The following is a 27,884-nucleotide window of genomic DNA, read 5'->3' as shown; positions in this document are numbered from 1 at the left end:
TATCAAACTGTGTAACCCGTGGGCTGGAGGATGGCGTTATCGGTGTCCAAGTCTTTCCTGTGAAGGACAGCTGTGGTGACGTCACATACCGGATGAGCATGCAGCTGTTGTTTCACGTCAAAACAATCCGGAAGAAGATACGGCATGACGGAACTGTTGGAGCAGAGAGGAGGCCAAGACTAAAAGAAACCCCATCGTTTGGGGCATATAAGTTGTATATAATAATAATGCTACTGAATAGAAGGGAAACTTAGCGACCGAAGCGAAGGTTATCCACCGCTTCACGCGCCGGAAGTCATTCAGTCCTGCCTCGTGTTTTGGATACAAAGTCCATGTTAACATATCATAGCTATTCAACACATTAAAGTGCTGTAGCTCGGCGTAGACCGCCTCGGAATTACCATGGGCAATGGAATGAACAAGGTACGCCTATTTTGTTTGTTTTAGCAATGTGCCATTTGTGGGGGATTTTGTAAAACTCCCCTAGCTGGTTGAAGTCTGCGTCAACTATTCAACGTTAGTCAAGCTCGTCACATGTTTTGATCTGTGGGTAGTGGAAATAAACAAATAACACTGGTCGAGTGCAGACGTTTTTATTGCACAAGACAGGTATTTAAAAAAGAATAAAAAACAAAAAACATTCATATCTGGATTCATATCTGGTCTCTGAATAAATCCGATTAATAATTACCAAACGAAATGTCAGTTGCGTGATGCCATCGTACACATTGATTATCTTCTGACATTTCAATATTATGCTGGGGTACTTTTGGCCAGGTATTCATGTGGATGTTACTTAGCAACATCCACTCTATAGCATAGCAATGACACTCCTTGATGGTAGCAGCCATCTCCAGCCTGACACACACACGCACACACACACACGCACAGTTTAGGAACAACAACGAAAAAAACACAAAGAACAGCACAAAGTGCTGACTTGGCCTCCAAATTCACTAGATCCCAAACTGATCAAGGATCTGTGTGATGATCCACAGAGGACCCTCCCCTCAACCCACAGGACCCAGAGCCCCCCACTAACAACATTGTGTTGCCAGACACCACATGACACCCTCAGAGGACCCATGTCCATTCTCTGATGAGTCACAAGGGAAACCTATTAGGAAGGTGGTCATAATGTTATGTTTGATCATTGTGCCCAGCTACACACAGTTACACAGGGACAACCGCACGGTCACTATAATGCTATAAACTATAAAATGACCAATTCATTTTAAAATAATTTCTCTATTAAATATTTGACGACACAATGAATATTTCATTTATATTAGTTATATATTTAATAACTAATTATCGTTGTCTTACAATAAGATGACAGCGGTTTTGTTTGCAAAATCTTTAAGTACGTCTAATAAAATAAGAATTACGTTGCACCCATTTCCCATAGAAATATTGTAGTAAAATAAATACCTAAATGCGTATGCATGTCTTCCTTCCACCTGTCTCAACAAAGACATGTCAGCCCAAAATCTCCCTTAGAAAAGGTGAATTGATATATGTATCCATTCTTAACCGCAGCAGAAATCATCAGGGCAGATTGTCACTTTGTCCTGGTCAGCATGCATCAGTGCTTCAGGCCTTGTATGGCTATAGGGAGCGTTTTCTTTCCTGTTAGCTGGTTCTTAAGCTTTAAGCTCTAAATCCAATCTGGCTCGACCTGGAGCATTTGTTCTTCTCAAGTCCTGGAAGCTGAAGTGTAATGAATATCTAAATGTAACATGTCTGTGACTGCTGCTTCACAGGTTGTTGACGGGCTCTACCTTGGGAACATAAGAGGTAAGACAAACATGTAACTTGATTTGATGCATAACACTGGATAAAGCAGTTGTTCAGCACGTAAGGCGTGAGGCCGCCATTATAGGCTACAAACGCACAAAGAAGTGGGAAATTGATAGAGTACTACATTTTACCTTCAGTGTTCTCAGTAGGTTGGGTAGGTTCTGTTGTCATTTTAATGTATTTAATGCATTCAGATATTTTGAGGATAAATTAAATGAATTAGTCCATATTTATTATGAATGGATGAATCTGGATCTGGCTATACCTTTGTACGGCTTGTTTATATCATAGATATACCAGTTGATTAGGTACACTAGTCAGGGCGAACGTCCTGCACTAAAACTTAGCTTCAGGAAGGCTATGGTATTCAGCATTTGTTTAAAATAATTGAATGCTTTTGATTTTTATTGCAGAGGCTGTGGGTTGTAGTATTATTGAATTGCATTGTGTTTTACTGACACATGTGTCTCCTATTTTCACAATTCCATCTTAGTCAGTGGGCTAGGCTAAATAACAATAAGAACACCACCAATAATCCAGTATAAAAGCACCACAAGCCACATCCATTAAAATGATCACACTGTTAAATCACCACCTTTCTGAGGCTGTTTTCAACATAAACTAATTCTATAACAGTCATGAAGGGGGCTTTAGTGTGGGACTGTTATATGCATTCAAATGTATTCGCTTCCACTAGAGTGCCTAATGATTTGGCAATATAGATTTAACTTTTGTCTGGTGGAGTAGATTAGATCATTGATGATCACTGTAAAGGATGTAGATGTAGCTGTTATTAAAAAAAAATCACTGTCATTCACTGCACTGATATGTTGCACTATTAAACATTTGATGCACTATGATACATGTAACCCTATCCATCTGCATCGCTGCTTTATCTTACTTTATTTGTAATTTTATTACATTGTCCTGAGCTGTATGCAATGAAATTTCATTCTGTATACACCCTGTGCATAAAAAATGACAATAAGGTCAGTCTAGGTCTAAGATAATTAAAAATATAGAAGGTGTTGCTTTACTGATTTTGCAGTCTTTGGTGCGACACTCCCTGGCCCGACAAACCTCCTCCTCAGTTTATCAGGCATGTGGAGTGTTCTAACTTTAGCTGCCTTGATGATGACAGCAGTAAAATGGCTAAGATAAGCTCAAGTGACAGGAGCAAGTTAGCACAGGCCTAACTATAACCAAAACACGTGGCACGTTAGTGAACAGCTCTCAGACCTGCAACTGCAACTACTTTCATTGTAGTTGGATATAGTTGTCTGTGTGTTTGCTTTGAGTAAAATTCAGTAATCATGTGATGAGATCTGTTCCCCGCTTTCTCCATGTCTCAGATTCAGAAAACAGGGAAAGTCTAGCTAAGAATGGCATCACCCATATCCTGTCCGTGTACAACAATGCTAAGCCTGTGTTTGAGGTAAGTGGGAAATTCCAGGTTGGCTGGTGTTTTTGTTTGCCTTCATAACAAGTTTTTATGAATCAAGACTTGTTCTGGGAAAATTTTACTGAGATGGTTTTGGTATTTTCAATAATGTAATTTGTTAATTCAGCCAGCTGGGGGTAGTGATGAGTCATAGTTGGAGCAAGATATGTTTTTTTTTTGACAGATTTTTTTTTTTCATTTCTTCTGTACACATGTGTTTAGGAATAATCTAATCGTTTATCATTTATTTGGTTGTTAAAATCTGGTGTAATTACCAGGTAAGACTTTAATTGTGGGACAGTTAATTTAGGGGTAATAACGTGACCTACATTCTTCCATTTGCTTTCAGTTGTCCACAGTTTTTTATGAATATTTTACAGGACATGACGTACCTTTGCATACATGCAGCCGATGCCTCCAACCAGAACCTGTAAGTACAAACACACACACACATTTGTATAGCTATCCTGGTCAGGATATTCACCCACGTAATGCATCCCCTAGCCCTAGCCCCTCAATTTTAGCCCCAACCGTAACCTTAGTCTTAACCGTCCCAAACTTTGAACCCTATGAAAGTGAGGACCAGCCAAAATGTTCTCCCTCAGATGGTCTAAATTTCAAACTATCTATACAAAGACAAGCACAAACATTACAAAACCTGAATATAAAATTCCTGTTGGAAAGGTTTTACACAACTGTGTCCTGGTTAATTTGAAATGTGAGTTTCTAATTCCAGCAGTACTTTAAAAGTCAGAGTGACCTATGACCATTTCATTTACATTACAGTGATCTCATAATATAGAAATATCAAGTGAAATGAACACTCGCGTCACGGTGTATCATGTTTATTATGAGATCGCGTGTGATAAAAAGACAGAGTACGTTTATTCAGTGTGTCACTGTCCATCAGTAGGCAGACTGATGTTGAAACAGGCTTGAGCCAGTCCTCCACCCATGCAACGTCTGCTAAAACATTAGTCATAAAAAGGGACGTTTCGTTATACGCACAGTCTTTAACCTCTTTTAACCCTACGTGTTGTATTTGTATTCATGAAGTGGAGGAACCACACAAAGCATCAGTCAGTCACTCTGCAGGTTGGGCATTAATGCGACGGAGTGGTCTTATGTCTTGCGGCCCCAGCTGATGACTGACTTTGACGTCTGTGCTGGAGCTAAGGAGGGCTCATGGTGTTAGAGCCGCTCTCTACGGTTGGTCAGGGTTCATGCACAGATAGAGGTTTACAGAAATCTTTGACTTTGTGTTATACAGTCACTGTGGTCATCCAGCGCCTTGAGAGGAGCTATCTTTGCTTTAGTTTGCGGGGGAAAAAAAGAAAACTAAGCTGTGTGAAGTGTAACTTAATGAGAATTGAGGTTTAGTGGTTGGTTGAATGTTGCTGATTGGTTGGGCTGGAGGTGTCTGACCTCCACTGTCGCAATCAAGCGTCCTTCCCACAGGCAGCAGAGGAAGGAAACCTAAGTGTGACATCTGGCTCTTTGCTTCGACCACCCAGGGCTTTAATAAACCCCCTCTGTCACAATCACTGGTCTGACTGATGGGAGGGTGAGGCCAACTGCCGCCCCACCATGCTTGCAATCATATAGGGGCCCCTATGGTTAGGTCTAATGGCCCCTCCCACGTGTAAGGTACACACCGTGGATGGCCTTTCTCACATAGGCTTTAAACTTTAAACTCCCATAAAACTTGTGTCTGTATTTTAGAATTCAGTGTTAACAGGTCAGATTCATTTGGTTAGCAAAGAGGATTCATCATGTATGAAGACTAAAATGAAAGCCAACCTCACACCCTAACAAGTCCACAAAATATGTGCAGAATTAAACAGCTGACTGGAAGACAGAAACATCTATTTTAGTCAGTGATTTGCAGTGAGTGATAAGGGGCCTGACAAAATAAATTTCCCTAACAGCTGTGACATATTTATTACCAATTACATTGTCAAGGTTTTGTACAATCCCCAGCTGATGCAGAGAAGAGATAATTGGAATTGCTTGAAATGTTATTTAAAGTTTCTAACATGCGCATGTAGGTGTTTGTGAAGAGCAAGAGGTTCCCTTTTTTGTAAACTCTCTCATGAAAATCATGCTTTGGACCTTCATGGTCAATGCACACTGTGCATTGACCATGAAGGTGTAAACTTATTTGCACAGCAACATTTCCAAAACAAGATGTGCATTTATGCGACAAGTCTCCTCGTCCAACACAATGTATTTTAACTAATGTGCTATATTTAATATATATAATAATGTTTTTTAATGTTTGTATTTTAATAGTAATTCAGCATGTAACACCAGAGGCCTAAGAGAACTTTTGTTTTGCATTTTAACTACACACTAACATAACAGTTTTATTTCGTTTTAGAAATGCTCTCCATGTTCCACTGGTTAAAACCTCAAATACTTGTCACAAGTTAAATTTCTGCATATTAAACAAGACTGCTGAAAACCTCTATGCTAGGAAATCAAAGTGCTGAGGAGACATGTTTTAAAGAAGAGTTGGATCTCAGGAAGAAGGAAAAAAGAAAAGTGACAGTCAATCTATTTTAGCCCCAGTCTGTTATTCTGTCTGCTATTGAGTAACCAGCATCTGCTCCTCAGGAGACAGTGCTGTCAGCCATGCAGCTCTTGATTATGCAAAACACCATCAGTGTTTCCTGACAGTGAATAAGTAGGATATTTGGGGAGCAGTTGCACTTCATTGTGCTGCACTGTATTCCTGTCTGTGACCTTTACACTTTGTCTGTTCACCTGTTTGCAAGTGCTTGCCGTAAGACAGGAGGCTATTTGGTATTAATTCAAATGATTACGCTGATCATTTTTAGGCACAGAATACATTAAACCTGCAAACTCATGTCATTTTGCAGATAGACAAAAATGAAGTCAGTCACTTCCCTGTCTGTGCACTGGTCTACCACAGACTCTCTGTTTTAGCAGAGCAAACCTTTTTCTCACATGACGACTTTGAGCGGTTTAAACAAAATTTGACACTCCTCAACCTATTTCTTAGAAATAATAATAATATTAAAACTACCTAACTCATTCTGGGACGTCTTACTATATTTGAGAGTAACCTGCAGTTCGTACAGTCAAAACTGGTACATTATCGTAGTTTCAGCAACTGAGTGGAAATGCAGATTTAGTGCCTCAACACAGTAGTTTCAGTTCAAGGTGTGCTTTCTCATATCCTATAATGTGCAGGCCGTTTTTAGCTTCACCGCTCTACCTGGGTATAAGTAAGTTACTTTTTGGATTTGATGAGCAACAGTATTAATGTACTATAATGTAAATGTAATACAATAAAACATTGGTTATATATTTTGTTCTGAATACAAGTGTGTGCTACATTTTTGTTGTTTAAAAATAGTATTTCAACCTGTTGTTGTACTTTGACTTTTTACTAGACTGCAACATTTTAAAGAGTGCATCACCTTCATCCATGAATGTCGCCTGAATGGTGGATCTTGCCTCGTTCACTGGTAGGTTTTTATGTCTTAATCTCTCATTGAATGCCTTCTTTTATTTATTTGCCTATTATCAGTGACAATTAAACACATGTTTGACTACAATGCTTTGTTACGATAATCAAACTGACCCAGTATCCTTTGTGTTGCAGCCTTGCTGGTGTGTCCCGCAGCACGACCATGGTGGTGGCCTACCTGATGACTGTCACCCACTACAGCTGGGAGGAGTGTCTGTCTGCGGTCAAAGCTGTTCGCTCCTTTGTCGGCCCCAACTACGGCTTCCAGCAGCAGCTGCAGGAGTACCAGACTACACAAGTTTCAGAGGTGACCAAGAAAAAGAAAACAGAAATGATGAATGCGCGCACACACACACACACACACACACACACACACACTCTTCCTACATAAAGCATCCAACCTGCTTTTAACATTTGAATATTGCATCATCTGAGGTTTTACATACATATTTTTAGATATTTTAGAAGTGTCTGGTGTGGGTTCTTTCCAGGTACTCTGGTTTCCTCCCACCTCCAAAGACATGCTCATTAGGTTGATTGGTGACTCTAAATTGGCCGTAGGTGTGAGTGTGGATGGTTGTCTGTCTGTGTTAGCCCTGCGATACACTGGCGACCCGTCCAGGGTGTACCCCGCCTCTCGTCCAGTTTCAGATGGGATAGGCTCCAGCAACCCCCACAACCCTCTAGAGGACAAGTGGTTGTAGAAGATGAGAATGAAAACTCTATTTAACTGTGATATGCAAGATTTCTCTGAACACGCCTGCAGTGTGCTGTTTGTGATTGAAGTCCTTGCACGGGCACTTACAGGATATGACACACACAACCATCACACAGCGCATGTAGTCTGTGGTTAACCTGTAAACTGTTAATCTTAAAGCCATCTCATGAATGCTCATTGCATTATTTTTGAAACTGGTCATTGCATATTTATTATTCTTAAAAAAGCCAATAAGCTACAGTGGTTCACAGGAATTGTCACCTTTGGTGGTTCAGGCTGACTTAGGTAAGATTCTCCACTCCAACCGAAAGGGAAACTAAACTGCAGCACTTCATCAAATAAATGCGCTCATTTTGTTGCTTGAAATTGCTCAAAAATAGTTACTAGTATCGCATATCTGCTGTTATAACAGCAAATATGCTTGCTGTCGTGGTTTTAGGCTGAGGTTCAGATTTTGTAAAGCATTTCGAGACAGTTTGTATTGTTATTGACACTATATAAATAAAATTGAATTGAATAGATATATTTGCGTAGGGGCCGATTAATGCTAACCTGGTGGCCTGGTGTAGCTCTGTTGGGCACTGATAATGCTCCTACAATGATCTGCCAGGAAAATAAATAAATAAATAAAAATAGCTCTGATCGGCTGTAGGATCGGCTCTGATCAACCATCCAGTTGCATGCAGATATTTTTTTCTCTGCATTTTTAATATCTTAAAATGTATCTGTATTATTGCTCATCATGTTCGTTTTAGAGCTCAGAGCAAGTCATTCTTGTCCTTCTGCGTTGTCGGGGAGCGTTGTCATGTGACTTCCGTCTCATATGTACAGGGGATCACAGTTTTGTGTGGATTAAAAAAATGTTAGTTCAAAATTTGTGGGTTCACGTTGGAAGCTTACCCGCCAACAACTGATGAGTTGGCCTTTGGGTGGTCCTAGTGTAACTGGTGTAAGTTTCATTCTTGAGTCAATGTAAGAATATTGTGACAATGCAGTTTTTGTTTAATGTCATTGCTCAAATATGACGAGTTACAGTATCTTCACGTCATTACATTTCTTTCTGCCTCCATAACTGCATGCAACCAAACTGTGCTCAAATATGCGTGAAACTATTCGGTGTCAGTGCAGAAAGTTTATAAATTCTCAACCATACGTATCAAAAACACTTGTTCAGTCCTTTGAATACCTTATGTTTTAGTCATAGGAAGACCCCATAATGTGAGCACGTAGCAGGTTGTTGTCAAAAACCTTTAATGTTTTCTATTGCTTTAGTTAGTTGGCCGGTTTGGTTAGGGAATGACCCAGTAGAATAGTAGATTAGCAGAGAAGGGGAACTGCAGGGGGTTTGCTGGGATTGCATTAGCCTGGTACTGCTCATCACGTGTTTTGCATTACTGTCAGCATCTTGCAACATAACATGACTGAAAAAATTGCTCATTGTTTGTAGACCTTGCACGGATTTCGAGGATTGAAGGGGAAATGGGTTTTCTGTATTTGTGATTTTCCCACATGTCTCAGATAGAAAGTGAAGACTATAGAAGATAATGACTTCTGTCTTAAATGTCGCTGTAACATTATGTTCGTGAGCAGCGTCACGGTAACAAGGCACGTGAAATACAATGCAGTGTACGGGGCATGCAGGCACAAGTGTCTTTAACAAATTTACCATAGAAGAAGAAAATATTTTCAAATTTGATCTCCATCAACTTTTCTGTTACAGTCCAGAAAAGGTATAAAACCACTCTCCTGATAATTACTGATATCAGACAAGAAGCCCTCAAAAGCATAAATTTTATTAATTGTATTAAATGTGTTGAATTTTACTTAATACGATTTGACTGAGGCACGTCTGTTGAACATAAAGTGTCTTACTGGATTTATTCTGAAGCAGTTATCCATTGCAAGTCTTCTCACACTTTACTCAAATTGACCTTTTGTTTAAACCTTAATGTCGTGACTTGGGCAAACTGGGTAAGCTGTAACTGATTGCTCTGTCACCCTCTCATGGTTTGCTGGAGCTTATACTTTTATACTTTCATTCTGTATACCGTGTGAAACACTTGAAAGTACTCTGTGGCTTCTTACAAGATTCATACTCTTTTTTTCAAGATGACACAACTACAGTAGACTTCATAACACCTGAAGTCTACTGTCACTGTGTCATCTTGAAAATGTTGAGTATGAATCTCATGTTATGGCAGGCTGCCTTATCAGTCTTCCTATCAGTGCCCTCTTTATACCCGCTTGATTTTTGGCTGAAACTATGAGTCAATCCTGTAGCGTTTGGTTTTAATGATGAATGTGAAAATACAAATTTTAGGAAGATTAGTGTATTCGTGTTAGAGTGACTTTCACTTCATTAAATTTCATTCAGAATCAGGTGTTGCACAAAATAACATTATAATTCCTGGGCATTAATTCAGATATTACAACTGTTTGCCTCTTTGACCCATTATTGTTGTTTAAATCAACAATGAAAATGTGCTTGAAAGAAAGGTAATTAAAATATGAATGTGACATGAGGAGGATGAATATGAATAATTACCTTTACACACAAATTACAATGCCACTGTCTTTTAGTATCAGCTCACCAGCTGCAAGCAGTCTTCAAACTTGTCTGTGATGAGACAAGTGAACAAAACAACAAAATGTTATCGCAAACTCCGTACATCAAGCACAGATAATGGTAAATGTGCACCTTTGGACTGTACGCCACGTTTGACCATGTTCGATCTTTACATCTGTCAGACATGATATGTTGTAGCTAGGTAAGTACAAAACTATTCTGATATAACATCCCTGTACTAAACCCCCCGTGATGACTGTGGTTAAGGTGACATCAGCTCACCAGCTGCAAGCAGCCTTCAAACTTGTCTGTGATGAGACAAGTGAACAAGACAACAAAATGTCACCGCAAATGCATGCATAAGACCATTTTAACTGACTACCACTATTAACCACTAAAAATGTGTTGTGGGTTTGGGTTTCACTTTGGATGGGGGGGAACCCTAAGTTTGTCATTTTTCCTGTGTCTCATATACTCCACTGGCGTGTATGAACCCTGTGTGACAAACTCCGTACATCAAGCATAGATAATGGTAAATGCGTATGTTTGGACTGTATGCCACGTTCGACCATTTTCAATCTTTACATCTGTCAGACATGATATGTTGTAGGTGAGTAGGTACAAAACTCAGAACGTCAGTAAATTATAGCATTGTTTAGCTTTAATACATGAATGTTGAAGGTGGTTAATGAGATTTATTCCCCCTCTTGTCCCCAGTACCGAGCATGGTTACAGTCCAGTTTCCGTCCCAGTCCATTCAATGACCAGGAGCAGGTGGGAGCCCTGCTGAGCCAGTACACAGAGCAACAGGAGAGCCAGAGGAGAGGAGCAGACCATCGCTGGATAAATCAGGGAATGGGCGTCAGTGGTCTGCCATCCAGCGCGGATAATCCCGAAGGCAACACCTGAAACATGAGTCTCTGCTCAGGCAATGGGATTACTATTATTCTGTACTAATTTCTAAATCAACCTGCCTCCATAGGACGTCCACTGGCATTGAATTAGTTTAAAGAGCAAGTGCTACAGCTATCCTCTCAGATGTAGAAAAACTATTAACATTTTCAACCATAGCTTTGCTTTATTCACATCTGTCTCACTATTTTTAAGCAACGGAGGTTGATTTTGAATTGTAGAACAGACTCTTATCCACTAGCAGAACCTGTCAAGCTCCTAAACTGAATACAGCCACAACAGGGGTATTGGTGCTCGCAGACGCCTTACTCTAAACACCTCAGCACCTTAGCCATGATGAGTCTTGTTTTTGAGTGTGCACTCTTTACACCTGCAATGTTCAGCTGAATAGCCTTAAAGACCGTCTTAAATGGACATTTTGCCTGAAATTAAGGCCTGTGATTGTGAAAGTGAAATCTACGAATCTACAGCCAAACTGATCACATTTTGATGACATTATTTTGACACTGTAGTTCAAAACAATATAACTGCGTGATTAATACTGCAAATTGTTACGTCAGCAACCAAGTGCTACGGCTATCCTCTCAAATGTAGAAAAGCTACCGACATTTGATGTTCCAGTGAGTTCACTGGCCAATATATGAGTCACATGAGTTACATACATATCACTGCCAATCTAGTCAACAGCACTTGTTTATACTTAGTGGTTCATTTGTTTTAAATGTAAACAAAATTCCAAGCTGTATCTAGACCGCACACTTTTACTAGTGTCTGTAACTAGCACATTGTCTCTAACTCATCTCTTATCAGGCAAATAGGACAAAGAAAAACTCAACAGTCAACCCCTGTGTATTTTCTCATCTATCAGCTGCCATCACATCCGTTAGAGGATGATATTTGAGGCTGCCACAGTTGCCTATGAGATGTAGAGACTGCACTGTGGACGTTCAAACCAAACTCTATGAATGACTCATAAAAGTAGGTGTCAAAAATGGCAAAATGTTCCTTTAAGCATCTCAGAGCAGGTTAAAATAGGAAGCTATTACAAACTATGGCTGAGTTTAACGACACATGAAGGACCTCTGCAGTCTTGTACGAAAAGTCTTCCTGATTTTACTGAAGCTCTGATTTATTGTGACAAAGCAGATTTTTAGAGAATTTGTGTTATTCACGGGTTAATTGTGTATTTATGTCATTTTTTTGTTTGTTTTGTTTGTGTTTTATAATGAAATGCAGTAATTGACAAAAAAAATGGAACTGCTAATAAATCAGTGCTATCGACACCATTGTATGTGTATGGCAAAAATAAATAAAAAATAAATGACACAGCGCATACACACCAGGCTCAGCCCAGGTGTTCAAATATACAGTGTGTCAGTATAAAACAAGCACTACACCAACATGGTTTGCCATAATCAGAACTTCCAGGGAAGTGTAACTTGTTTCCCAAGAAAACATTCCTGGGGTTGGGGCAGACCAGACACAGAAACCATTCATTCACTTTTACTGTATGTTTAGAAAAAGGTGATACTAGAATGATAGGATTCAGTTATTATGATGATTAATGACAAATTGAATTTAATTTGTGGTTGGTTTTTCCACCATTGCATGTACTCACTCAGTTTCAGGTAATTACTTTTCAACAAATGACAGAAGGAAATTCTGTATATCTGCAAACCACCGGTCTAGGGGTGTAACTAACAGCCATTTAAATTACCACTCAGTCTGCTTCAACGGTAATTCTGTTCAATAAAACGTGACAACATGCCTTTTCAGAAAGACAATTTGACAGGACGAAGCAAAAATTTAAAGTCGATTAGCCGAACAAGGAGGGCGTTTGCCATTTTTTCACTCGAATAAGAATTAAACCCAATATTCTATTAGGTAAAACAGCTGACAAGTATTTTTTTCAGCATCAGAGTAACACTGATTTCTCTTTCAGTCTCTACCTCAGAGTTTCTCTGACAAAACTAATTTATAACATGTTCCAGCACAGAATTTAGAAATATAGCCTTTAGTATTAATTGCTTTCGACTTTAAGTCTAGCCTACATTAGATTTATCATATTGCGTCTCACTGGCTGCCCTCGCACCTTCATACGCGACACTGTCTTGACGTTAGTCGAGCTCCTGTGCCCCGGTGGTCGGTGCCAATTTGAATCAGCCGACTTGCTTTACCAGGCTGCTCTACCTGCTCCACAGCTCTCCGATGTTTCTCATCAGTGAGGAGTGGGCGTTAAAACGCCTAGAGAGCAGAAATCCCCCTCAGCACAAGGTAACTTGTGACTCTGCGGGTTTTAGTGAGTGCTCACGGCTGTTAGCGTGGGCAGCATCTTTACTACCTTCGGTTCTTATGTCAGGCCATTTCTTGTAAATGCCTACGGTTAGAAGAACGACTCTTCCGGAGTGGGCCGTCCCCTGTGGCGCTTCCACGCGCTCATTGGTTAAGGAGACGCAGCGTCGTCACGCAACGCTCCAGCTATTTCATTCATGGTACGGAGTAGTGTATGATAAATTTTAAAGGCGTGTGTCGGGACCGCTCACTTGATTTTGTCTGACAGTGTCTGACAGTGATCTATCAACCTGACTCACAGGGCCAAGAGCTCAGCAGCTTATTAAACTGTAAGTGCTTTTACTTTTGATTTCAGGTTTTATTTAGTTGCCACTTACGATTTAGAACCTCTGGCTAAATTGAGGACGAATTGTTAATTATATACGATTTTTTTTGCTTACTATTATGAACTATATATTCCTCCTTTAGGCGCAAGAGAAGAAGCCGTAAAAAGTTTTCTCGGTCAAGATGTCAAACTCGGGAGGTCGGAGACTGAAGCAGTGGTTGATGGAACAGATCCAAAGTGGCCAGTACTCCGGTCTCCAGTGGGAGGATGAAAGCCGCACTATGTTCCGAATTCCGTGGAAGCATGCAGGGAAACAGGATTACAATCAAGAAGTTGACGCATCGATTTTTAAGGTTTGAAAGCACTCTTGTGTTGCCCTCTGGGCAGACTGCTGGGCGGAAAAACCGCAGCTTTGCAATGAATTCTGGCGATGATTGATTTGATTTAATTTTAATTAAGTTATCTAAGTGAAAACCTTTGTGCTATGTTTCCACAAAAATCGTAACTTTTAAATTGATAACATATATTTAGACACCATGTAGAAAATTATTATTGTAACAAAAAAAAAAAAACAACAAATTGTGTCTTACTTTTTTGTAAGAAAGAGTTGGACAAAAAAAAATATATTATATCACCTTAACGTATTTTTTGTACCTTCTATAGGCCTGGGCTGTGTTTAAAGGCAAGTTTAAGGAGGGGGACAAGGCTGAGCCTGCAACATGGAAGACCAGACTACGCTGTGCCCTGAATAAAAGTCCTGACTTTGAGGAGGTGACCGAGAGGTCACAGCTGGACATCTCTGAGCCCTATAAAGTTTACCGCATTGTGCCTGAAGAGGAGCAGAAGCGTGAGTTTCTATTATTATGTCAAAATAAGTGAAATGGGAGGTGTCTATTATTACACTTTTATCAATCACCTGTCATTAGAATTGACATTGTAATGCACCACAGATGGCAAAAGCTCGGTGATGGCCATGCCTGTTACCGCCAGCTCTGGTGACATGACGGACATGGACTGCAGCCCTACAGAAATAGAAGAGTTCATTAAAGAGGTGAGACACCACCCCCACATCTGTTTCTGGAGATTGCACTCTTTCTTTCTCTCTTTCTTTCTTTCTTTTTTTTTTTTTGACACTCGGCTTTTGTGTGACTTTTCTTTCTCATTACCACACTACATTGTCTCCTCCAACACTTGTTACACTGAGCAGTCTAACCCTCCCACTTCATCGTCGTGACATTGAAGTGTACAAAGGTGCTAGGTTGTTGACATGTTATGCACGTTGTTGTCTCTTTGCAGGAGGAAGGCTGTAGCATCCAGGCCAGCCCAGAGTATTGGTCTCAGAGCAGCATCAGTGGTAAGACAGCGTTTTAAAAGAAAAAAATACTAGCCTGATTGAATTCATTTGTTCTCAGTTTCATCTAGCGTGCGTTTGTATGTCCGCCAATGCACTTCCTTTGTTTTTTATTTCAAACTTCATGTGAGGCGGTTCTTTTTACACAGACCCAAGCTATAATTCCCCTTAAAAATAACCACAGTGGAAATCAAGCCCCGGCTGTCCTGGGTGCTAAATAGAACTTATTTGCTTGTCTGTTGAATTCTGCAATGGAGGAGTTGACTAACATCCTGTTGAACTTTGCTGACTAAAGTGATTATTTCTTTGTGTGATCGTGCTAGAGAAATAGCATTTTTGTTGATGCAGCAAACTAATGACATGAGTGCGGTTGTGTCCGCACTGGGTTTAAATGTAGCCTTAATTCATATCTTCCTCCTCTGATTCACAGCTTTCCCATTGCATCAGGACCCTTTGCCTTCAGGCACTCACAGTTCAGGTAATCATTAATGCTATCTATGACAGGCCGTAATACCATCCACTGTTTAGATAAGCAGTGGCAGTTGAAACAAACTCACCATGCAACATGCTAGATATAACATAACATCATTATTTTATGGTAATTTTTTTTTCATTTTCACCTCCAGCTTCCTCTCAAATGATGATCAGTTTCTATTATGGAGGAAAGCTGATGTACAACACGCTGGTAAGCCATCCTGAAGGCTGCCGGATTTCACCACAGCAGCACATGGGTCGTGGCGCCCTCTACAGTTCAGACACCATGCAGAGTGTTCATTTCCCCCCGGCTGAGCTCATTGAGTACGACCGCCAGCGCTATGTCACTCGCAAGCTTCTGGGCCACCTGGAGAGAGGTGTACTGGTCCGTGCAAACCAAGAGGGCATCTTCATCAAGAGGCTTTGCCAGAGCCGCGTCTTTTGGAGCGGACTGGGTGAAGTCGGCTCACAGTACAGCTCTGTGCCTGGCAAACTCGAGAGGGATGCTGTAGTCAAGATTTTTGACACAGGACGATTTCTTCAAGGTGAGGCACTGTGTTTGATTTGAACGATCGTTCAGTCTAAAGCACATTCATTTCATATTAATGCTTAAGCCAAATTTGTAAAGTTGCAAAGATGCTTTAAACAGCCGGTCATTTATTTTGTGTTCTCCAGCTCTCCAGCTCTACCAGGAAGGTCAGATTCCTGCTCCTGATCCAACAGTGACCCTGTGTTTTGGAGAGGAGCTCAATGACCACAGCAGCGCCAAGAGCAAACTGATCATTGTGCAGGTAAGTCTACTGAAGACACCATATCGAGATTTAAAAAGAAAACTTCTCACAACCAATGTTGTACGTTGAATAAAATAAACACGTTCCCCTGTCTTGTCTCCATCTGACAGATCACAGTGATGAACTGCCAGCACCTGCTGGAGAAAATGAACATGCGTCGCTCCCAGCCTTATTGCAACAACCCAAACCTGGAGATGTTTGATGATGCGGCCACTGACCAGATGGCTCGGATCTATCAGGACTTGTGCAGCTACAATGGCCCCCAGAGGCAAGCCTGCTACAGGGAAAACATGCCCATCACGGCTTGAACTGTGAGCAGTGAAACCCGACAGGAGCTCTTCTGTGTGTATGAGACTGAGTGACTGAAAACATGTAAAGGACATTCCTTTTTTTTTTCTGACACATGCCAATCAGGTGAAATGACATAAAAGGAGAAAGAGCTCTCCTCTTCTTTCCCAGTGAGACTTTTAAGCTGAATGTTGGTATCTATAGGTAGAATAATGTTTATTATTTTATACATCCAGGGCTAACCAGGGCAAATGTATATCATATATTACACGCACGTCAAAAAAAGCCTCTCTTCAGTGTATCAGTAAATGGATATGTGCCAGTAGTTTAGTTCTCAAAGCTAAATTTGAACTTTGATCTTTACTTCCATCTTTTTTTAAGTGTTTTTTTTTTCTTTCAACTCAGTTTACTGTGTGGGGATGATTTGAAGAAACAAACCAAATGTACATTGCATTTCTTTTTATATGAGTTGGTAAAAGTTGCAAACAATTTTCGGTGCTATGTAGCATTATATTACAGATAGGTTTTACTATCATGCTGTTTTGATATTGCCAATTTTTTAATCTTTTTTGTAAACTGATTTTCAAATAAAACCTTTTAAATGTACAGCACGTACTTGACTTTACTTAATCATATTGTTTTATGTCATTTTGATTTGAGTTATTAAAAAAATGCACATTACACAGTTGTGTAACAGCTGCTAAATTGAACTGACCGACACAGATTTGACCTGTTAATATGAGTGTTCCTCATGAGCGTCACACAACCATGTTTCAGATCATTAACTAAATCTAATAATAGCAAGACAAAAATATGGCCTAATCAGGTTTCGTCCATTTTAAAAACCACACCACCGTGTTTTATTTCATTTTTTTTTTTTTTTTTAAATATCTATGCGGAGTTTTCTACAGTTGAATTGATCTATAAAACATTTAAAGCGCTGTGTAAAGTTATGAACCTCAGTTTCATCATAACCGTTAGCCATGCGGTCGTGATGTATCCTAAATGTGACAACAAAAACAAAAACAAAAACTTGGTACATGTTCTGCGGGGAAATGACAACATTTCTAAGAAGTACTTCTGCACCCTATATGCGCCGTGTTTTCCTTTTACTTTGTTCTGTGTTTGAATAGATTTACCAATTCCTAAATTCATTAGGAATTTTGACAAATCTTTTAAGATCTTGATTAGAATTTGAGATAAACATTGAAGCATGTGCTTTTAAGTCACATAAATTTATCACGCAAATGTCAAGATTCATATAGTTTTCTTGGATAATGGAATTACAAAAGTGTATTTGGAGGGAACTCCTCCATTGCTGAGGTGACCATTCATGATGTACACATCAGATGTATTACTCTGGCTCTGGAATGATGAAACTAAAACACAGTTTGAAACTAAAAGAAGGATCTAGACAACTTTAGTAAGGGGGAACTCTCAAACATCCCCCCGGCATGTCTCTGTGATGACTAAGAGAGAAAGGACAGGAAGAGAGGTGACCAACTGGTGCTAAGTGATTCACAATGACATCCCTTCTCTTTCTACTTCTTCTTCATATTCTTCCATTTCTTACTAATTCCAGAGAGCAGACAAAACCACCAACGAGCAGCAAACTGTACATGGAGGGAATATTTCCAAGAAACTGGGGGCATCTCATTCCTGAGAAATGTTTTATTTTTTAATTTAAGCACCATGTAGACACACACATACACATACACATACACATACACATACACATACACATACACCAAAACCAAGTATTTGTGTGGTCTCCCTACAAAGGCAACATGCCAAAATGGCAAGAGTTTGGACTCCGAAACAAGAACACACACACAGATTTCAGTTTTTAGCAGCCTAATTCTTTAAAAGGTGTGGGACTCAAAATGGCCCTAAACAGACAACATAAGAGTGTGGCCCCCAAAACTTAATAGAGAAAAGAACACACGCTGGTTGCTGAACCCCAATCAAGATCGTTTTGACCATTCATAATCAAATTTAATGGTGTACGCCGCGAGACGTTTTTCCCCAAAAGAGTGATTTTGTGCGCGTGTTTTCAGTTCCCCAAAACAGAAGGCAAGGCTTTGAGACTGTCATTATAAAATGCTGCTGCAAACGCTGAACTCACTTTTCTACTGTAAAGTGAAATACGCGTAAACAAATGGTCTAAATATGAATAAACCTAATAGCAAATCATGTCAAATAGGTACAAAGCCACAAAGCTGAACATGATTCCAGAGACTTATATGAAAACTATTTCCCCCCTGGAGGTATGTCAATAATTTTTTTTTTCAGTATTCAGTAAAGTTTGTTGTAATGACTCACACAAAAATCACCTATGATTACAGAAGTCATGTGCTCTTCATATGACAAGTGACTGGGTTAAACCTTCGACTTAAATTAGCAAATCGAATGAATGGTTCATTGAATAAAAAACACAGGTGGAATGTGTGTGTGTGTGTGTGTGCGGGTGCACTTATTTACATGGGGGAGTACTGTCCAATTTCCACAGAACAGGAACTGACTTCAAAAACTGCCACAGGAAACTGACTCCTCCTCCCCGCACAATAAATATCACATTATGATGGGCTGTCAACCAAATTTAAGCAATATTGTAAATCAATAAATATTATGCTGACATTATTTTTTGAAAGTCAATCATTGTCACATTTTTATGCTTTGTGTTACTTAAGTGTCAATGAATATGCAAATCTGTCTTTGTTTCTTTGTTTTGTTTTTTTTGTTTTTTTTTTAAACTACTAATTAAAATAATGAATACCGTGTCAGGAGCAGTAGAATATATTTTTGCACTTTACACTTTGAAAGACAGAAAAAGGCCTCACTGTTGCCCGGTAAAACTGAATTAACCTTCTACTGACATTCAGATGTATAACAATTCCATGGTTTAACTCTCAGCAATATAAAAAGTAGGCGCATCATGACAGAATAATCTTTCAGACATTAAGACCTTTACTTCACTGCTGGAGTCTACAAACTTCTGCCCATTAGAATAGAAACATTAGCTCTGAATAACTGATATATTAATTTGACATCTCTAAATATTATTTAGTACTTTCTTTACAGTTAATGGTTTAATATGCTTGGCCTCGTTATACAAGCCACCAAAGCATGGTGTCGTTAGGCCAGATGATTCTGGGAAGCAGAATCTGCAGAAGAAACTCAGGGACATCTACGCATGTGAACACTTTTCCCCAAGCAGCGCTTTTACTTCCGATGAGGACGTTTCTCAGAAATGCTTCTGTGCTTTTACTAATGTTGAATTTTACAAGCAGCCAAACTAAAAATATGATATTGCCTCAGTGGCGCGCTGCAGGATTTGGCTCTTCCGTCCACCTCTGCCGAGGGACCCCGGTGGGAAAAGAAGTAGACAAAATCTTGTGTACGTTTCTGCGCAAGGACACACTCTGCTCACATTTTAAGCGTCTGCAATGTGGTTCTTTTTCTATTGCGACATCTCTTTGTGGCGTCTGAGGCTTCCCACAATAAACCATTAGAGACGTGGGACAAACAGAACTGATGTTGCCATCATGCGAGGCCGTGGCCATCTGCTCCAGTATTTCAATGTACTGTAAAGAAACAGTTCTTATTTTGTGAAAGGCAGTGCTTCAAAGAAACTAAACGAAAGAGGAATAACTATACTTTGAAAGTTGTTGCCCCCCCCAATAGTTTAAAGGAATTACTTTTTCTTGTTTTTTGTTGTTTCCTGATTTGCCTGTTCTGCTGACTCTTCAGTTGGCGTCCCTGGGTTTGCCTGCAGGCTCAGCACTGACCTTTCATTTCATTTTGGGTGTCATGTTCTTATGCTTGTATCAGCTGTAATTTCACACGGAGAGTCACGACTTCTAAAGAAATGTTTTTTTTTTAATGCGGCTCGCTGTTTGATTGGCAGTCGTTTGGAATGATTTTGGGGGGAATTGTTCAAACAAATCTAAAACTAAAAGCCTTCCTCAAAAGAATGAAACAAAACGTAAAAGGCCGAAGCCTTGGTGGGAAGTTGTGATTTACCATGTACGTGTCGTGTTATGCAAGCCACGGTGCCGAAGGCGTTGGTGGGGTCTCTGGGGAAAACTCTGGTTTAGAATCAGTGTGGGTGAGATGAGAATAGGCATTCAGAGAGGAACTGGGAGAGCGCTGAGGACGCTGTCAGTGGAGAGACAGGTGGACGAGAAGCCCACATCCTGGGACGCAGGGAGAAAGCCACCTAACCACACATGTTGTGTACGTCCACATGCACACACATCACGGTAGCCACTGATCAAGGATCATATCCTCTAATCAGTATCAGTTCATGTCCTTCAAACCAAAGGTCCCTGTAGCCTCCTACCTACGGCGGTCTTCTTTCACGGTAGTGTTAACAGTTAATGTTTTACAACGAATGACGAAGGTAAAAAAAAATAACGGCCTGAAATTATTTTAGTGCTCTTAAATGTATGAGTATACATTGTAGAATCAAATGTATACTGAAGATAACAGCGCAGCTTCAAAGAAATGTCCAAACAATGGCTATGGTTTTATGTGGGAGGAAAGATATGACAAGTAAAAGTGAAGATAAGGAAGTCTGGCGGATTACGGGAAAGGAGTTTATTGTAATAAGCCATCCATATGATAATAATAATAATGTCACTATCACTATCAGTGTCTTTATTTTAGTTCTCACAGTCAAAATACCTTACATGCATTTAATTGACCACTGCTGACAATCTCATGAGTACAGTAAGCTAAAGTCTTTGTGGTTTATTTCATCAGAAATTATCTTTTGAGTGAGATGTGACCGATCTATCATATGGTGTCCTAGAAAAACACTGGTCAAATCAGTGAACAACTTAAAGCGTTAGAACAAACTAGACCGATCATACACCTGAATCCACAGAACCCTTTAAAGGTCGCACAGCAGACGGATGAACTGTATCGGCTGTATCGGCGGGTGAAGGGACAGCTGAGGATTGCGTCAGTTCATGTCCTGGTGGTTGCACTCTTTGACAAGAGTGATCCTTGACCGCCTGATCTGTCTCTGGACAGGAAACACAGGAAGGAGCCCAGAAAGAAGATTCAGCACACAACTTCTCCCAGAAAAAGAGGAACAATTAACATGCGGGCCTGTGGTGGAAGGCTCAGACAGCACGAGCCACTGAGAGTGTGGATTTCTTTTAGGCCAGAGCAAGCACACAGTTTAACTGCATTTAACTACATGCCGGCATTTACAGTGCAGCAACCTGCAGGTTGTACAGGAGAAAACTACTGAGATGCTTTACCTGTGACATTCAACAACTGGAGCACAGTTAACAGAAATACTGATGAGTTTTATTTTTTTGTTTTTGTATTTTTTTTTTATTTTTTTAGAATAAACTTCAATAAATAGTGCACTTCTGTTTCATATTCAAGAAAAACAAAACTCATCAGTAGAAAAAGAGGGTGAAGGATGCTGATGTGAGGAGGGGAAGGCCAGGGTGGGGTAACAGTCCCTGAGGAGCCCGAGTCAGGGGAGCATGAGAACTGTATTGATATGCAGCTCACAGCTCAGTGCTCACTATGTGTGTGTGTGTGCATGCAAAGTGCAGAGGTGACGGGATGTGGGTAGCCAGAAAGGTGAAAGATATGAGGTAACAGAAAGACACCTGAGAAACAGTTTTTCTGCCGTATCGACGATTTGAATTTACTCCTTTTAAGATTCCACGCTGACGTTTATTCACCTTTAAACGCCGCACGATTATGAACAGAACAACAACTCCATACTGGTGTTGTTCATATTTCACAGTTGGATGCTGTTACCACAAAAAAAAAAAAAAAATGTTACCACAAGCATTGTTTGTAGCAAAACACGGAGCACACATTCTTATTTTTGTACTGCCTTTATAAATCGTTTTGTTTTTGTTTGTGTTTTTGGACGACATGTGGTTGGCTGTATGTAACGGCATCACTGATTGAGGAACAAGGTGTTTGTGGTTCGAAACCTTGTTTCCATCTATAACGTTACACGACTGCACATGTGATATTATTAAAACAACCTCTTTCTGAGGAAGAGGCCACACATTGACCAGGCAACAGGTGCTGCCGGGATGGATTATTTAAAGTTGCTCTAAATTGGTTCCAGTACAGCTGGAAGAGTCTGAGGGCCAAGCTGTCTGTCAGCCACATGGCTTAGTAGAGAGCGCAGCCACACTGCATACCTTCCTCTTCTGAAATGCTTCAATCCCAACATGATCAAGGTGGAATCACCTGTCAACACTTCTATCTTATAAGCAGCAAATCTGTCTAATCGACTTTAAAATTTCGAAGATTACGGCGAAAAAACAGCGCATGTATAAAAATAACTGCCACTGCTGTGAGGGGGAGTAGAACGAAATCTAGCAGACGGGAGAAATTGTGAAAATTTTGCATGTTTAAAAGCAGAAACCCGATAACCGGGTGAAGTATATTTTTATCCCAATATTTGAATGTTTCTGTGTTCTGCTGTGCCCCGTCGAAGAAGAAAAAAACGACAGCGGGGGGACTACTGAAGCAGATCCTCTATGGCTAGTTAACCATGATGGTTTGCACACTTTACAGTTCACATCAAGAGAGAGTGTGTGTGGAAACATTCTGCTTATGTAACTTGGGACTAAAAGCAAGACTAATGTCATAAGAGTGTCCAAAAGTATGAGAAGCAAATAGGGAAACTCATCAAAAAGAGGAAATAACCAATTGTTGAAAGATGCCCTTTTGCTTTTGGGTATTGCATTTGTAATATACAATTCATTTTGTTTTGTTTTTTTGTGTGTTTGCCTTGCCTAAAGATTTTTAGCGTTAAATGAAAGTAAACAACTTGAACATCACCAGGTTAAGCTGTCACAGCTTCATATTGCCATCTAGTGGCAACATAGCGCCACTATATGACGCCACATAAGATTATTTGCAAGCTCCATTATATTTTTTCGTTTGTGTAAAATGGTCAAAATATATTGAAATAGTAATAAAAAAAATGACATCACATTTGATGATTTTTATTACTATTAGTATTATAAGATTTTAAGTTTTATTTTTATTTTATCTGTGTTAATAAGAAGAACATGTAAACAGTGTGTCAGCCCATCTCATAAAAGAGTCATGAGATGTAAAACTGTATTTTTTTTCTTCCTCCCCTTTCACAGCTGATAACAAACAGAATCTTGTTCTACTTGGCAGCGTTGGTCATCTTGATGACAATTCCATTCCCTTCAGGAAACGCAGATCATATCGGTCTGGGGCTTATGGGCAAACTGTTTATTTGTTATTTCTGCTACATTTAAAATCTAAAGAGGTCATACACTTGACCACCACAATTATAGATATTTCTCTGCTGCCTCCTTGCAAAGAGAGTTGTGTTTTTTTTTCTTACTTTTGTTTTTCTTTTTTGTATAGTGATTAGCTTTGAAAATTATTAAAATAACACATATAGTTGAAGCAATACTACAGTTCAACAACATATTGAGTTACAAACAAAAGTCTTACATTTCAAACATTGGGTAAAAGTATGAGAATATGCTTGTGAGTAAAATGTACTAAATGTATGATGGTAAAAAATAAAAATTATCTCTGTCAGTGTTCTTTTATATGTTGTCCTGCAGGACAATTTATACAACATCCAAACAGCATATTAATGCATCAGGTAGAACTAGTTTTATTACCCTGCGCAACAAATCATAATATAATTTTCTTTCATTATATCAAAATAACTTTTTACATAGTGGAGTAGAAAGTACAACATTTTTCTCGGAAATAGAGTGGTTAAAATGTGGTTAAAATACTCAGTTAAATTACAAGCACCACAGTACTTGAGCAAATGAACTGACCACTGCTCAAGAGTTTGGTACATGAAAGAAAAACTGCCTCGTCAGAGAAGCTCATGATGCTTTTTTAACCTGACTGCGCTACAGTCAGACGCGTCACATTTCAACAGTTATGGGTAAATAATATGAAGTGTCTTAGTGGAGACTATTAGGGCAGAGTTGCTGAGGAGGTACACACACACTGGTTGTGGTCTTGTGAAAGACACTGAAATCAGTTCTTTGCTTAGATCCAGTCATCACATAAAACCACTACCGATACCGAAACCCGCTATGGTTCGCTATAGTATTTAAATGACTGAATTCACCCATGAGATGTTTTCAACAATAAAAAGTCTTTGAAGATACAATCATGCCTTTTGTACCAGATTCAGTGAACTTTAGCTGCCGTTTCCAGAAAAAAAAAAAAAAAATAAGAATGCAGAAAAGTTCTGAAAATTTAATATTTTGTGATAGAAAACATCATGAAACTTTTCTACATTTAGCTAATGTGCCGTCCATTGTCCCTGGACGTCCGTCTAAGTGTTCATGTGGCTTGTTTAGAAACTCATTTTATTACTAAGTCACTCAAGACTCAACAGCTCACACACACACACACACACACACGCACGCACACATTTCTAAGACTTTCCACACTGAGCCTAACAATGATCTTACCTCATCTACACCCAATTACTCACTGACCCTAATTGAATACTTGGCAGAGAGTGCGGGTGGTGATGGCGTTCGCTGAGCTAAGGAACCATCAGTCTTGGTCATTAGCCCCATTAGGTACCCCAACTGACCTATGATGTCTTTATGCAGTAAAGCCGAGGAAACTAATGGAACAACTCGTCCACATGTCCACTTCATGGGTGTGTGAGAAAAGTTGATAAAGTTGTTTTTCAGTGTTATTTTGGGCATGAAATTGAGAGTTCCTTCAAAGTTTGGGGATGTGAGAGTACCTTTTGTGGTTTAAAAAATCATGTTTCCAGGAGAGAGGGGCTTTTTTCTTGTGTCTCACGTGGACGGAGGTTTTCAGTTGTATTTTAATCTCGCAAAAAACTCTTGCAACTGTGTGAACCCACTAATTGAGATGGTTACTTGACCTTGAATCTGAGACAGGGTAATAAGAGAAAAGAAATTTAAGGAATGCAATGTTTTACACTCAACATTGGCTTAATGGATGTATCATCCTATTTCACGTCATCTGGTGACAAAGAATGTGTGTAAATATACGTGAGTGTTTAGAAAGAGTGCGTAATGAAGGAACAAGGAAAAAACAAGCGGTATTTTTGGTTGCACCATATACGGCATTAGTCCTCAGTGCAGGACAACTCTCCGGAGTTTGGAGAGGGCACAGCTGTGGCTGAAGATTTACTCCACCTCCTTAAAGCTCGGCCAAAGCAGCTGAGCTCTCAGCCTCTTCATCGCATCCTGGAGAAAGAAAATGAGTGCAGAGACGAAGAAGAGACCTGGTCCGCCTTCTGTCTCTCCCACGGGGTGAATTACGATTTCCCGAGTATCGCTGAATCCAGGGAAACAGTCCGAACAGCCATCCATCAGCCTGGGTGTCTGCATCCTCCTGAACAATGTGTGACCCCTGGGCGCAGAGGGGGTCAGAAGAGGGAAGACTTCCACCCTCAGGCACATACACACACATCACAAACATACCCTCTCTCTCTCACACGCACGCATCAGACTTACATACAACATTCAGCCCGGAAGTAAAAAGTCCTGAGAGTAAACCATCTCTGGGAAAAATCACATTGGTCGAGTGACTTTTTTTAATAGCAGAACAAAAACTGTATTCCCTCGTGATGTGACCCGGCACATAGTAACAGCATCAACTCTACATTCTTTGAAGTTTTATTCATCACATATTTTTTAAGTCTGTGTGTGTATGTGTGTAAGCTTGTTTTGTTACCGTTTTTTCTTGGTGCAATTCGATTTCTACAACATAATATAACAACTAATATACAGTAATTCCCAATGAGTGGATCTCTGATGCTAAAAAACAAAACAAAAAACAAGTCACGCAACTTCTTGGCACCCACTTATGACAGATGTTCTGCTGGAGCTAAATTCTCTATTCAAAATGCAGTCATTGTAATTCTGGCACAATATCAGTTATTTCCTTCCTTATTTGCGCTTTACAATGTGCACTCATAAAAAACTATGAGCTCTGCATTTCTTTTCTTGAGATTTATGTTTGACGGCTTTTTGTTTTTGTGATGTTTTCCTTACGGGCTCAAAGACAACTGAATACCTCTGATTTCTTAAAAATGAACAAACTCAGATTCTAAAACCTGTGACGTCTAATAAACTGGCCTATTTTAAGCCGTGGTGCCTACTGTTAGGGTTTCCATGGTTGCACCATTGCAGTGTTTATAACAAAAAGTACACAATGAACACACACCAAGTCCTGTTTTTTATTTATTTATTTATTTTATTTTATTTTTTTTAAGTGCATGATGCAGTTTTTAGGAGCACGCTGATGACCCCAGCTCTAGGGAACGGACGGTCTATCGGTCTGATGGTCGTTAAGCTTGGCTGGTAGGTGGGAAGGTTTATTGAGCTGTGTAGACGAAGGGATGGGATCTATCTGTATCTCTGTCTGGGAACCTGACAGCTCTGGATTTAGTCTGCACCCAGACCTCCTACATGCATGTCTCACTGTTTACTGCCCCCCGCCCCACACTCCTCCCTCTACACATCTATCATTTAAAGGGGACCACACACACACATACATGACATACACAAACACAAATACACACATGCTCGAAGGTTATCTTCGAAGATTAAAGTCAAAGGCATCATCCTAAGGCAAATGCAAAGTACAATTCTCTAATAGAAATTTTAACTCTGCAAACTATGCTCGATCTTGGAAGGAAAGAAAAAACAAAACAAAAAAAAAAAACACAGTCACTTTGAATGTCTTAAGCTCTTTCGGTTCTCACAGGGGCTGTGAAACCTGAGCATATATCCCAACCCGACAAACTCACTCCCTGCTCGAATTCTGACCTGCGTCACCCGGCTCCCCCAGTGCAGATGTGTTGTTAGGAGCTAGATTGTTGCTCATTCCACATGCAATTTCCTGTAATAAAAGAGCAGTTTGAGATGATGAGCTCTGAGTGTGCTGATGCCAACCGGTGATACCTGCACACTAGGGATTTCTACCCACGTCAGCCCCAGACGATGTTGTCTGCATGCACAAGCCAAACAATAGATATTTGTTGAACTTCATAAAGTTATATTTTTATAATTGAATGATATTACATATCGGACAAAATGCCTTGTGTATGTATGTTGTCAAGATAGAAAATACAACATTGATGTGTTTATGATGGAATTTGTGTTTATGTTTACTGTGTTTACCCATGTATGATGATGATGTGTGTGTGTGTTTGTGTGTGAGCAGGGAGATACGACTTAATCTGTGTTGATAGAAAAAGGTGAGATTGTCAAGGTCTGCTTAAAAAGCAGGAAGAACCAACCCCCACAGCCACCTTCCATTTGGCACTGTCCATCCATCATTAGCCAGACGCACTACAGCTCCAGGCCTACACATTCTCTAACCACAACCCTGCCCGTAACCCTTAAACCCACCGTGCCTTTGACTCTCACCTTT

The 27,884-nt window shown here is 39.9% G+C and overlaps 2 protein-coding genes across 2 annotated transcripts; both read left to right on the top strand.

Moving 5' to 3' along the window:
- Positions 1 to 104: 104 nt before the first annotated feature.
- On the top strand, positions 105 to 12,214 carry dusp22a (dual specificity phosphatase 22a). The gene is made up of 7 exons (XM_047580635.1): positions 105 to 423; positions 1,764 to 1,797; positions 3,153 to 3,235; positions 3,622 to 3,671; positions 6,661 to 6,735; positions 6,873 to 7,044; positions 10,739 to 12,214. The coding sequence occupies exons 1-7, from the start codon at positions 403 to 405 to the stop codon at positions 10,928 to 10,930; spliced, it is 627 nt and encodes a 208-aa protein (XP_047436591.1). The 5' UTR covers positions 105 to 402; the 3' UTR covers positions 10,931 to 12,214.
- Positions 12,215 to 13,424: 1,210 nt separating this feature from the next.
- On the top strand, positions 13,425 to 17,060 carry irf8 (interferon regulatory factor 8). Its single transcript, XM_047580634.1, has 9 exons — positions 13,425 to 13,554; positions 13,694 to 13,903; positions 14,214 to 14,397; positions 14,501 to 14,601; positions 14,847 to 14,904; positions 15,332 to 15,379; positions 15,528 to 15,920; positions 16,051 to 16,166; positions 16,277 to 17,060. The coding sequence occupies exons 2-9, from the start codon at positions 13,733 to 13,735 to the stop codon at positions 16,472 to 16,474; spliced, it is 1,269 nt and encodes a 422-aa protein (XP_047436590.1). The 5' UTR covers positions 13,425 to 13,554; positions 13,694 to 13,732; the 3' UTR covers positions 16,475 to 17,060.
- The last annotated feature ends 10,824 nt before the right edge of the window (positions 17,061 to 27,884 follow it).

This window comes from Mugil cephalus, chromosome 3 (assembly GCF_022458985.1).
Source record: "Mugil cephalus isolate CIBA_MC_2020 chromosome 3, CIBA_Mcephalus_1.1, whole genome shotgun sequence".
Classification (NCBI taxonomy): domain Eukaryota; kingdom Metazoa; phylum Chordata; class Actinopteri; order Mugiliformes; family Mugilidae; genus Mugil; species Mugil cephalus.
Note: the sequence above shows the minus strand (reverse complement) of the source record. Positions and strands in the feature narration are given on the sequence as shown.